This window comes from Manis javanica, chromosome 3 (assembly GCF_040802235.1).
Source record: "Manis javanica isolate MJ-LG chromosome 3, MJ_LKY, whole genome shotgun sequence".
NCBI lineage: Eukaryota > Metazoa > Chordata > Mammalia > Pholidota > Manidae > Manis > Manis javanica.
Window position 1 is genome coordinate 19,280,455 of NC_133158.1, and position 12,719 is coordinate 19,293,173.

Sequence of the window (12,719 nt, forward strand, 5' to 3'; positions counted from 1 at the left end):
GAGGACAGCAGAGAAACATGAAACGACTTCAGTCACACTGGTGAGCTGCTGGGTTATGCTGGAAATCCATTCTCCTGCTGGACTTCTCAGTCTGTGAACTGGTTAACCCTCTTTACAATTTGAAGCAGTCGTGTCCATTTCCTGAAAGACCTCTGATTTGATCAGCAGTAAGGGAAAACGGATGCCTTCTGGACTCCATGAGTAAACACAGACAGAGTCAAGTCTCATGGGATTGGGATGGCTGAAAGGTGGTGGAGGGCCCGGAGCCTGCTCTTGGGACCTCAGGGCAGAAATGTTTGAATTTCAGAGCACTGTGACTTAACAACTCCATGTTTCTGCATCCTGCTGCTCCCAACCCCTCTCTTTTCCATGACCAACTGGTCTCTCCACCCTCTTCTCTGTATCTTTTTCTCCATCACATAGATCCTTTTAATTATATTTCTTCCCTTCCCTAGTTATGTTTGCAAGACTGACTTCAGATCCACTTCATCACTTTTCTCTATGCATCTCTCACCCTCAACACCTGCTGCCAAGGGCCTGATCCTCTCTGCACATCCCAATTCAAATTTCTGAAAGCCCAGTGTGGTTATGGGAGCTTTCTTACCTGTTTAGACACCTGCAAAGATTCAGATTCCACTGTCTGCAAAGGAGGCTGGTATCACTATTCCTTTAAAATTTCTCAGATGCTGCAGGTGCACTGCCAGAGTTGACAACTGATTTACTAAAGTTTCCCAGGGCAGACCCCCAGCCTGCCCTTGGGTCAAGTTCAACTCTTACCCAGTCAGCCAAGGGCAGAGCTGCTCAGTCTGCACATGCCCAATGCCTCCTCCAGGGGTGAGAACTGTGCCTATAGGAGGAATGACATGGACACAATCTCTGCCTGACATGCTCAGTACAAGACAAGCCTAGCACAGAGTTTGGCACAATGCAGTGGCTCAAAAAGGGAGAGCTGTTATTTAAATCTGGTCTCATCTAATTCAAAGGTACCCTGTCTTTAAAACGCACCAGGCTGCTACTATACCGCAACTGACGAAGAGATGCTAAGGAAACACCTAGAGAATCTAGGTGTCCATGCTTGGCAAATTCACTACACAACAGGAAAAATCTGATTAAATCCAATTTATGTTTGAGGGTAATTTTTTCCATTGCAGTATGACTACACCAATGTAGCTATGAGAAGTCCCATTTGGGAAGGCTATTCAATAACATGGAGAAATACTCACGACCTCATCTTAAGGGAGAAAAAGGAATCTGAAATTTATGTAGTTCATGATTCTAATATTGGCTTTTTTAAAATGCGGGCATGTATTTGTATAGAAAAGACTGAAAACACCCAAAAGGTAACCATGGATCTCAGGTGAGAGAGGTTTTCCTAAAGCTAAATATGTTCAATTTAGAGGGCTAACTTTTATCCTGAAATGTCCTTTTACTTTTTTGATAGCATGCTTTTATGAAAGGATGGTTTCAGTAGAATATTGGCTGGGTGCTTATAAATGTACATGCAAAATTAAACATTGGCAGCTTTATGTCAGAGCCCTGTATACCCCACCGTGGTTTTTTTTTATGTTCATTTTAGAGAAGTGTGAATACCAACTGCTCTAGGAGATGGCCTGGTGGGAATCTCACTTCTCTGCTCTGATCCCTTTGGCCTTCCTTGGATTCAAGACTCTCCCAGCTGGACCTGGCTTTGCTTCCATGGGATTTCAAAGCAGGGAAATTATTTCCAGACAAGAAGAATGATGGGTGACCTCCTGGAGGAGGTGGCATTTGAATGGAGCCATGAAGGATGGGTGAAATGTAAACTTTTGCAAGCTAATGGGGAGAAGAGACAGCAATGCATGAGGAAACACGCCACGGTGCGAAAACACAAAGCATGTGCAGGACACATAAATGCAGTAAATACAGTTGGCCTTTGAACAATGGAAGGGTTGGGGCATCTATCACCAGCACAATAAAAGACAAATTTGCAAATTGTTGCCAATTTCCAAAACATTTTCCAATATATTTACTGAAAAATATCAGTGCATTAAACTGACCCATGCAGTTCATACCCATGTCGATCAAAAGTGAACCTGTATTTAACTGTGTAGTGGGGGTGAGGCTTCATGAGGGGCACTAGGTTGCAATAGGGCTACTGTTCTCAGGGGGTTTCTGGGCTGGTGGTCAAACGGCTGGAACTTGAGGCCAGATGACTGCAAGCAGGGCTTTTCAGTCACTCAGCCACCCTCTGAAGCTTCTTCTCCTGAATGCTCACTCCGAGGAGAGCAGTTGGGAAACATCTCCCTAGAAATAGTGTAAAAGACAACAGCATGCCACAGTGAACACTTAAAATACCAGAGGCAGAGCCCCAGCACATGGTCCCAGCTGGCCTGTGGCTTGCATGGCGAGAGTGCTGCTTCCAGCATGTTGGAGGGGAACAAGAGTAGATCTATTTAGCAGGATTCTTCCAGGACAGAAATTCTGTTTGCTTTTTCCAAGTGCTTAGGCATCCAATTCCACAGTCATCCTTTCCCTCTAGCTTATCTTTCCATGACTTTGGAGAGCAGTCTTCCTTATCTAGGAAACAAATGGCCTCCACGAGAGCTCAAAACAGCAAAGTCATTTATCTGTTTGACATGTGTTTCCCTGTTTGTTTTCTCTAGCCTTGAGACAAGAATTGTGTCAACTGTGCATGGCTGTGTCCCAGTCACTTGAGAGGCATGAATCAATTTCCAGCTGCATTTATCACTTGCTGCCTTAAATCAAGTCTAATCAATGCTTCCTTCATTTGGTATGGATTGAAACTATATACAACACACCAAAAACAGGCAGGAAACAGCAGATCACAAAAATTCCATCGGGGCCTTAGGTGGGAATGATGTAGATGGGGAACATTTGTAATCTTTGATTTGCTTTGATGGAGATGACTGGCCAGAGGTTTGCATTTTGAAGCTTAACTTCTGTGTACCTGACACACGACAGCAATGCACGACAGATTATTTTATACAAGAGGACTTTCGCATCTGGAAAGATCTTATAGCACAGTCTGAAGAGCTGATACATTTTTTGAGTAAGGTTTTAGTCCTATATGGTCTCCAACCCATTTCTATTTCTTTTACAGGTACTTGTCTCCACTGACTCTATGGACCAGTTTCTAGTAATCAGATAAATAATAAGTCTCTTTATAACAAAACAGATATCCAGGAGCTCCTCTGATTTAAAATAATTTTATAAAGTCTTACAACTGAGAAAACTTGCCCTCTCTTCCCCTTCCCCCAATTCTTGGTCATAGAATTTGATCCATACAACCAAAGCAGATGTTTCACTAGCAGGTGTGAAACCTGCACCCTCAGCTGTCCAACCAACTTAGAAGGTGGTAGGGGGCAGGCCTCATCTCATTTGTAAATTCATCCTGGGCCGGAACAAAATGGTATCGGCTTAGTGACTGGCACCTAAAACTGATCATGCACACAGCAAGGTCCTGCATTTTCTTCAAGGATAACAGGAGAGGAGAGACAGACATAGAAAAATAGACCAATGATAATGTAAACTCTGAAGATCAGGCAGTGCTGTGATTCACTGATATAATTAATATTTCTGCCTAATCTGCTGGGCTGTGTAGACTTTTACTGCTAGCGTGCCTCTGAAGCCATGACCAGGGCTGACTCATTTTCAGTGCTGGCTCCCCCAGTGACCTGTTGTCAGACAGCTGAAGAGAGCCCAGTTCAGCTCTGGGAAGTCAGACAATAATAATAAACCCTTATGTTGGTTTAATACTTTCCAGTTGATAGGGTATTTTAACATAGTTTCATCACCCTATAAGATGAGCAAGAAAAACAGTCCTATTCCTGTTTTCAAGAAGTAGGGTGAGGTTCGGAGGTTGGCAAACCCCCTACAGGGTGGTCACACCTGAGTGTGGCGCCAGAAAGCAACTCTTTGTCTCGCTAGTCCTAAAGGGTTGGACAGTCCCTTGAGTCTCCTTGTTCTTTCCCCAACTTATTATTTTTCCCATCCCCCAGGCTTCTTGGGAAATCATATGGTTATAGGAGATCCCTAGAGTTGCCTGGCAGGTTGTCTGGTTTAAAAAAAATAAAAGGCAGCACCTTTGCACTTGTTTTGGGTTACAGAAGTGGTATAGTGTTAACTCATCTTAAACAAAGACAGGGTAATGTGATACGGCAAAGTTCTCCCCCTCTGTGAACAAAGGGTACAAGAAATGCTGCAGACATGGAGTCTAAACTTAAGGCGCTCACTCACATCTTTAATACTCATGAGAGTCATTTCATATGTGCCTTTGGTTTGGGGGTGTCCAGGAAGGATCACATTGGCGCATTTTTTTAGGAAAGGAGTAATGGGTCTTTTCACCCAAGACAAGTCTCTCACCAAAGTAGATCCTGTTTAAATTCCTAAGGACAGAAGTTGATGGAAAGAAGAATTTCCATGGCTTTAACCTTTTAGGCAAGAGTGGATTTGCTCAACTTGACATTAGTAGCAGTAAATGAATGGAGTAGTGGATAATGGATTTTCAAACTGGCTGCAGGTAATGTGCTACTGAAGAGAAGTACATTTTCAATGGTCATAGGGATTTTGAAGCTCTCCAGGGAGCCTGGGAAAAATCGTGAACACATTCTGAAAAGCTGTTTCAGTGTTCAGGAGTTAACATGCGTGTCAAATGGCATAGTCACCCCAACCATCCTGTTAATACAAACTGGAATTTATATTTGAAATACAAATACTCACAACCTATACAGACTCGGAGTAAAAGGGATCATACCCATTTTTGAAATAAAAAAATGCTACGTATCAGATTTCATTTCATTTCCTCCCCAAAGCAAATTGGCTGATTTCATTTGTTCATTCACTCAACCGGTATTTATGGAGCACTGAGACTCTGGGCACTGATGATTCGGTGGTAACCAGACACAACACAGAACCCACTCCCGAGGGGCTTACACTGAAGTGGGGAAATTCACGTTTAAAATATTAATGGAGACTTATGCTTCCAATCAAGATGGAGTAATAGGGACCAGATTTACTCTCCCACCTGACATAAGCAAAAAACAAAGAAATAATACAGGAAACAATGGTTTTTAAGACAATGGACATCAACCAATGAAAGACAGTGATCCTGAGTCATGCAAAACAAACCTGACGAGCTGTATGATCATGCTGAAGACTGGCCAGGACAACCTAGGCAGACCCCAGTGGGTTCAAGTTGAAGAGACAGAGCACAGGGCTTGGGGAGACCAAGGTAGTTAGAGTTTGCAAGACAGAGCACCAGGGAGGAGAGAGCTGCAGAGACCCCAGATACCTGGAGTGGGTCCCCCTCTAGTACTCAAGCATATTAATCCTAAGAGCATGTATGTGAGGCCACGGGAAGAAGCATCTCTGAGGATCAGAGGAACAGAGCTCAACACTCACACAGGTGCCTGTGTCCACCACCCAGACTGGACAGCCCCCAAGTCACATGGTCTGGGACCTTGGTGCTGTGAAAGAGGTCATCCTAGACTGAGAACTGGTCCAGACCTGCTCAGAAGTTACACACGCCAGACCCCCAAGGATCCAACTATTTCCAGGTAACTCAATTACCTCCCAAAGCAAAGCTAAAGAACATTTATAAGAATACACCCAGCACCCAACAAGGTAAATTCACATCGTTTGGCATCCCAGGATGACAAGGCATGCTACAATGACTCGTAACTAGAACTTATATCCAGTAATTATAAAGAACTCTTAGAACTCAAAAATAAGGAAACAACCCCACTTGGAAAAAAAATTGGCAGAAGATTTGAACTGATACTTCACTGATGGTACGCAGATGACAAACAAGCATACAATAAGATGCTCAACGTGGTAAGTCTTTACAAATGCAAATTAAAACCCCAATGAGGGACTGCTTCACACCTGGCAAAATGATTAAGAATTTTAAAAAATGACCATATCAAGTAATGATGAGAATGGGAAAGAACAGGCCCGCTCATACAGTACTGATAAACACGGAAAATGGTACAGCCCCTTTAGAAAACAAAACTGTTAAACATACATCTACTGTACGACTCAGTCATTCCACTCCGAGATATTTACCTAGGAGAAATAAAAGTGTATGTCTACACAAAGACTGCATACAGATAATCAAAACACCTTTATTTGTAACCAGGAGATTTCCAGCCAAAAGCTGGAAACCACACAAATGTCCATCAGTTGGTGAATGGATAAATCCATACGATTGAACAGTACTCAAATATGGAAAAAATTAAAATTAAAAAAAAACCTTGCTATATGTTACACTGATAAAGCTCAAAATAATTATACAGAGTGAAAGAAGCCTGATAAAAAAGAGTATATACATTACTCTGGATTCAATGGAAGGCGGTAGCAGACAAGGGGATGCTTGGAGGTGAGGGGAAAGGGCAGCATCCTGACGGCAGGAGTTACTTCACTTGGGACAGACACGTATCAGCACTTACCACACTGTATACTTTAAAGATACACAGTTTATTGTATGTCAAATATACCTCTGTAAAGCTACTGAAAACATCAATGGGCTCCACATGCTAGAGATTCTGGCAGAACTAATTTTCATCTTCGAACATTAATTACACTTCCATAAAAATACTTCAGAACTTTTATTTTTAAAATTGCAACAGGAAACCAGCTGATATCAACATTAGTCCACTGGAAGACAATGATGTATACGCAAGAAAAAGTACTAAGTGAAAATGAAGAATTCTAATTCAGTAAATAAAACCAAGTCTGACCTAATTTTCAACAGTGAGTAAAACCACTCAGAGTGGGTCCTTAGGTGTCTGCTGGGCATGTCCACCCTGCACGCTGCTCTGGGGGTCGGCGGCACCGCCCTCGGGGTTGGAAATGTGAACAGCAGCCCCTAGGTGTTCTCCAATCTCCTCTATCAGAGGCCCAGCAAGTCCTGGATCCTGGCGAGAGGACAGTGGCTTTCCTAGACTAATGTCAGTCCTGGGGAAGGCCAAGGTTCTACACGCCCCACCGTCATCGTAAAACAGGGCACTGCTTCCCTCCAGAAAGGGACCCCGCAGGGAACGGACCGTCTCGGACTCGCCATCTCTGGGCGCCTCTTGTTCTGGGTCTGAGTCTTCAGGCTCAGATGATGTCGTGCTGTCCGACTCCTCTGACTCACTGGCCTCAGGCCTGGGGGAAGGCACGCGCTGCCTGAAAGCGGAATGGGTGGCTTCTCCTGCACTTTCTTCCTCCTGGACAAGACGTGCGGCTGCTTCCAGTTCCTCCAGTTCTAAACCCAGCTGGGCCTTGGACAGAGAGGCTTCCTTTAAGGCTTCTGCAAGAGCTGCCAACTTTTTGGACCTTGAAAACCATTTTAAGAAGAAATATTAGGACTATTCGTTAAGTGGCCTGGGGATAAGAAGTACACAGCTTAAAGACATGACAATACAAAGCGGGATCCACTCTTCACGGGACACACCACAATCAATCCCCAAACAGATGAAAGATATCAACCTAAAAAAGGAAGCTAGGCAAGTGATACAAGGATTTCCTCTATGATCCCTGAACAAGGAAGGCCTTTCTAACCATGACCCAGAATCCAGAAGCCACAAAACAAAAGCAAAGATTGATCAATTCAACTAGTAAAAGTCAACAACTTCTGTAAGGCAAAAGAACCCATCAAAAGCAAAGTCAAACGGTTCAGGCATAACTGAGAAAAAATTTGCAACTCGTATTACTGAGTAAGGCTTAAATCCCCCAGCACAGTTCTTTCACCATCCATCTGGAAAATGGGCAGAAGACAGGGCAGACGATTCTCACCAAAGGAAATACAAGTGCCTCTTAAATATATGATAAGATGTTCAGCTTCAGCCAAATAGGAGAAATACAAACCAAAGCCATACTGAGATATACACAGTATTTTTCATTTACTAGGTTGGCAAAAATCCAAACATCTGGTAACGTGGTGAGCAAGGCTACAAGGAAGAAAAAAACTTCATTCCCTTTGGGTGAGAGATTAAACGGGCTCCAGCTCTACGTAGGAGAGGTTGGCAATAACTTCTAAAATTGAAAATGTACATACCCTTGACCCAGCCATACCACATCTGGAAATTAACCACATATGCTACATGACACAGGCTCAAGGCTATTTACTATGGCATTGTTTTTAATACCCAAAATGGGACACAACCAGATGCCCATCAATATGAGGCTGTCAAATAAGTTACGGCACATCCATTCAGGGAGTAGCCTACGGCTGGCGTAGGAATGAAGCTCTCTGTGGCCCAAGCCGGACATACCATTTAATGACAACAACATAAGGCCTGTCATGTGTATATACTACCTTTTATGTTTAAGATTAAAAAAACGCAAGAAATAAAAACATGTATTTGTATTTGCTTATATACTTATCAATAAACTCTAAAGCTACAGAAAACACTAACCTATGTGGTGGGAGGGTGGTAAATGGAAAAATGGAGGACCATTGGGAGGGAGAATTTTTGATGTACACTGTTTATTTTTAAACCTATGTGAACATAACATGTACTCAGAATTTTGTATGTACAAAAAAAAGAAAAAAGCAATAGTAGAGGGCAGCATGGAGTGCTTTTTATTCTCATCAGAAATCATTTTGTATCATTTCAGAGGCTTTCTAAATTTGTAACTTTATGTTACACTGAATCAAGTTTTTCATTAGTTCTGATGCTCTTTTGTTTTCTGTTCTTGAAAACACAACAAAGCAAACTGCCATCCTCTAAAAACTATCTTCACTATGCTGTAGAGAAAAATCTGATGTGACAACTGAAAAGAGGTGGTGGTGAGTGAGAATGCTCAGCGTGCAGACATGGCTTCGTGGCTTCTGGTCTCCCTAACTGTAAAGATTAAATGAGGATATGAAACATTTAGTGGCTCTGTCACAAACTGGATGAGGGCAAGTTCAGTAGATAATTCACTTGTAAAAGTGTGGTCCATCCTATAATACTGGGAAAATGACACTTCATTTCAATAGAGCTGACATGCATGGGTAGTACAGTGGGAACCACTGAAAAAAGATGGTATTTTTCACCTAAGTGCCTACATGTATCTGAGATCATGACTTTGTGAGGGATGCGCCCCCAGCATCTTCACAGGTGTAATGAGGACCCAGAAGCGCCGCTACAGTCAGAGGCCAAGGGTGGGCGGGAGATATGGTGGGGTGAATGGGACAAGGCCAACAGCCACCAGTGATGGACAACTTCCTCTTAAGCATGGAAAACGCTGAGACTGAGGGCTGGAGTTGCAGAGCTTAGAAAAGGAAAGGTAGCTGGGGAAAGAGGAAAACTAAGGTGAGATCAGCCAGTCAGTTAATGGTTCACCAAAGGGCTCAAAGCTCTGGATAAACTCGGGTCAGTCTGAGACCACCTCTCAAAGCATAGTTATGGAATAAGATGGTTGTGACACAATTTACATCATGTCCAAGACAGCTGTCCATGATGTCCACCACATACTGTGAAACCTGACCACCAGTGGTAAAGGATGCAGTCAGAGCTTGTGGCCCCATGTAAAGCCCCAGGCCCTAGCAGCCTGGCCACTAGCTCAATGCCACCTTTCTCACTGGATGAGGTCCTCTCTGGGTACCAACACACCCCGTTAGGGATGAAGAGCGATGAACTTGGTAAAAAAAAGCCATGCCTCTAATTAAAGTGTAATAGTAGAAATAAAAATTTAAAACAGAAGTTTTTACTTAGGTGCCCACATACATTTTTAATAGCCACGACAAATACGTTCGACAATATATGAAGGATAACGTTCCACAGACGTCACTGCACTTGCACCTAATGACCACCCCAGGAATCAGTGTCATTTTTTCCCAACAGTACCGATGAAACAGAAGCTTAGGGGAGTTAAGAGAGCTGCTGAAGCTCATCCAGCTAACAAGGGGCAGATGAGATTTGAAACCCAGGCCTCAGAGCCCCAGTGTTCTTCCTACTCCACCTTAGGGCCTCTGTGAATATCCAGGCTCAGGAAAGTTCCACTTTCTAAGACCACACTCCTACTCCTTCCCAATCCAAGCTCTTCTCCACCACCTTCCAAATGAGCAAGTTCTGACTTGCATAAGGCCCAGGATTTGTCAAAGAAGCTATGCCCGATAACTTCAGCTTACCAGTCTTAAATGAAATCTACATCTACACTTTCTTAAAGCGATATGGAATCGGAGGAAAAATCTGAATTATTTTTGTGGATATTACTGAATATAATAGATACATTAACTCATGAGTTGAAACTACTTGGATCTTTGCTATTGTTGACTATAAAATATTGTATCTGTCATATATAAAATATAAATATAGAATTTCTAAACCCCTCTCCTACAATCCTGCCTCTTTTCAGAAAGCATATCCCGCATTATCACAGGACTAAAAAGTATCAACTCTAACAGCCAAGAAGGCGGCAAGGATGAGCCATGTGACCCAAACAGAAACCTAGGCCTGTAACGGGGTGATGGGAATTTTTATCCTTCACTCTGTAAAGTGGGAAACAAAGTGTAAAATATGTAAATATTTTTTACATATGTAAAATACGTAAAAAATGAATTACATGTTCGTTTTTTTATTCTTTGCCATGCTGATTCATCTCTGTGTCTTATTATCCCACTTTTACTACCTGGCTAGTTCCCTAAATTAATATTAAAGTTCTGATAGAAACTTTAAGTTAATGGAAGAAGCATTCTGAACTCTCCCCCTAAAGAATGCGAGGGTAAGAAGTAATGGAAAATGTCACTATGTCATTGGTACAGAATGTGACCTAATAAACTGAGGAAGGAAAGTTGGGTTTGTTTCTATTCAATGGCTTTATTTCTATACAGATAACTCAGCAAACACTGCTAAAAAAGAAAGAAATTATTCCTTTGGAGAAAAAGACTAAGCCATGGAAAAAGTAGCTTTTTTGTTCTTTCAACCATGGGTACATTTAGAGTTGGTTCTAAGTTTACCACTCCTTATAAATTCTCACCCTGTAATGGCCCTTCCAGTTCAGAAAGCACCTCATTTAATGTAGTTCAGTGGTTTTTCACTGTCACACTCAGAACAGACCAGGTCAGTTCATGTTAAAAGCCTTGTCAGATGACATTATTATGACATTATTAGTTAACCCAAATGCTTACAATAACCAGGCACATTGATTTAAGTTAATGAAAACACTCTGTAAGTTACTAGTTGCACTTACAGCATATATTTTCTATCTCAGTGGAGAACAACTACTGGTTAAGATTCTATTACACAGTGCAGAGATTCAGCACTTAAAAGAAACGGACAATTAGATGACACTAATATCACATTCTAATAAAATTATACTCAAAACAGGTTTTTCTTAGAAAGTTATTAGAAATGTAATCTTGCCCTGTAACTTTTTAAAAAAAAAACCATCATTCTAAAAACAAAAAAAACACCTTCATTCTGTGTACACATGTGAAATAATATCCTATTTGGAGGCTGTCTTTTAGTTAAAATCTGCTCTCTGACAAGTTACAGTAAATATAACTACCATGAAAGAGTAATAGTAGCAGCTGAAAGTGCGTGCCTTTGCCGTGGCTAAACTAATATAGAATTTCCTTCGTCCTTTTATATTTGGTGACTGAGGGGGAAAAAAAAAAGATCCACAGCTTTATAAAACAGCCAAACCAAAGTGCAAAAAAAAGAAGCCCTGAAATGTAGGGAAAAGAAAACTGAGTATAAATAGAAAGCATACATCCTGGTTCTTGCTGTACAGTTTTGTCTCAAACTATCAATCAACTTTTCACCACTTCCTGCAATACAAGGTCTACTATAAATCTTGCAGCAACTGACTAGGTTTCATTTCCTCTGCCAAAACCTGCTAACCTGCCAGGCATGACACACTGACACTAGAGCCAGGAACTGATAATGTGGGACAGGACTCCGGTGGGGCAAAATTCAAGGGACATTTCATACTGGGTGATGGAATACACTGACTTGGCCTTTTAAGCCAAAGGGTGAGCACACACGCACACATGCACAGAGCAAGGATTCTATCTGGGAACAAACAATAGATCAACTTTCTTTTTAAAGGGGCACTGAGATGATGATGATGACATATAATCATAATTCCTTTCAGTGGAAAATAACTAGTTCCAAACTTTGAAATCCCCTTTCCCAAACACCTTCATGCTGCCCAACCTAAAAGGTGATGCATTAGCTTGAGCAGAAGTTGCTGGGGAGACCCTTCTCTGAAAGTTGCCATGAAAAACAAACACCAACCGATGCACAGTTGGACACAGAACTGTCTGTAGTCTGCAGCAGTGAAAACCGTCTCCAACTTGGTCATTAACAGAAACAGTCCATATCTTTAAACAAGAAACTATGAATTTATTCAGAAAATCCTGCAAGTTACTTAAGCCATACTGCATTTGGGTCAATGAGGTAACTTTTTGTCTTATTTCCAACTTTTCTCCACTACCACTGTGGGCCTGGGCTCTGCACGTTCACATGCAGTCTGTGAATCAACAGGCCAATTTTCTGAAAATTGCCTATAGGAGTTTCCTAGGGCTGCCAAAACAAACTACCACAAATGGGTGGCTTGACACAGGAGGAATTTATTCTTTCACAGTTCCAGAGGCTACAAGTCCTAAGTCAAGATATTGGCAGGGCTGGTTCCTTCTGTGGGCGAGGGAAGAATCTGTCCCAGGCCTTTCTCTTAGCTTCTGTGTCCGGCAGTCCCTGTGTGTGCTCCTCAGCTGGTAGACACATCACTCTAAGCGCTGCCTCCGT

General features: G+C 42.1%; 1 protein-coding gene across 4 annotated transcripts in view; it reads right to left on the reverse strand.

Moving 5' to 3' along the window:
* The window catches only part of SHQ1 (SHQ1, H/ACA ribonucleoprotein assembly factor), a 136,804-nt gene that overhangs the window by 32,243 nt on the left and 91,842 nt on the right, over positions 1-12,719 (reverse strand). For 3 of the 4 annotated variants that reach the window (XM_037019314.2, XM_037019315.2, XM_073230914.1), the window contains exon 11: positions 6,107-7,317. The exons of the other annotated variant lie outside the window; for it this stretch is intronic. In XM_037019314.2, the coding sequence (XP_036875209.2) occupies positions 6,765-7,317 (553 nt within the window). In that variant the 3' untranslated portion in view covers positions 6,107-6,764. Of the gene's footprint in view, positions 1-6,106; positions 7,318-12,719 lie in introns of those variants that run through there. 4 annotated transcript variants of the gene reach the window in all.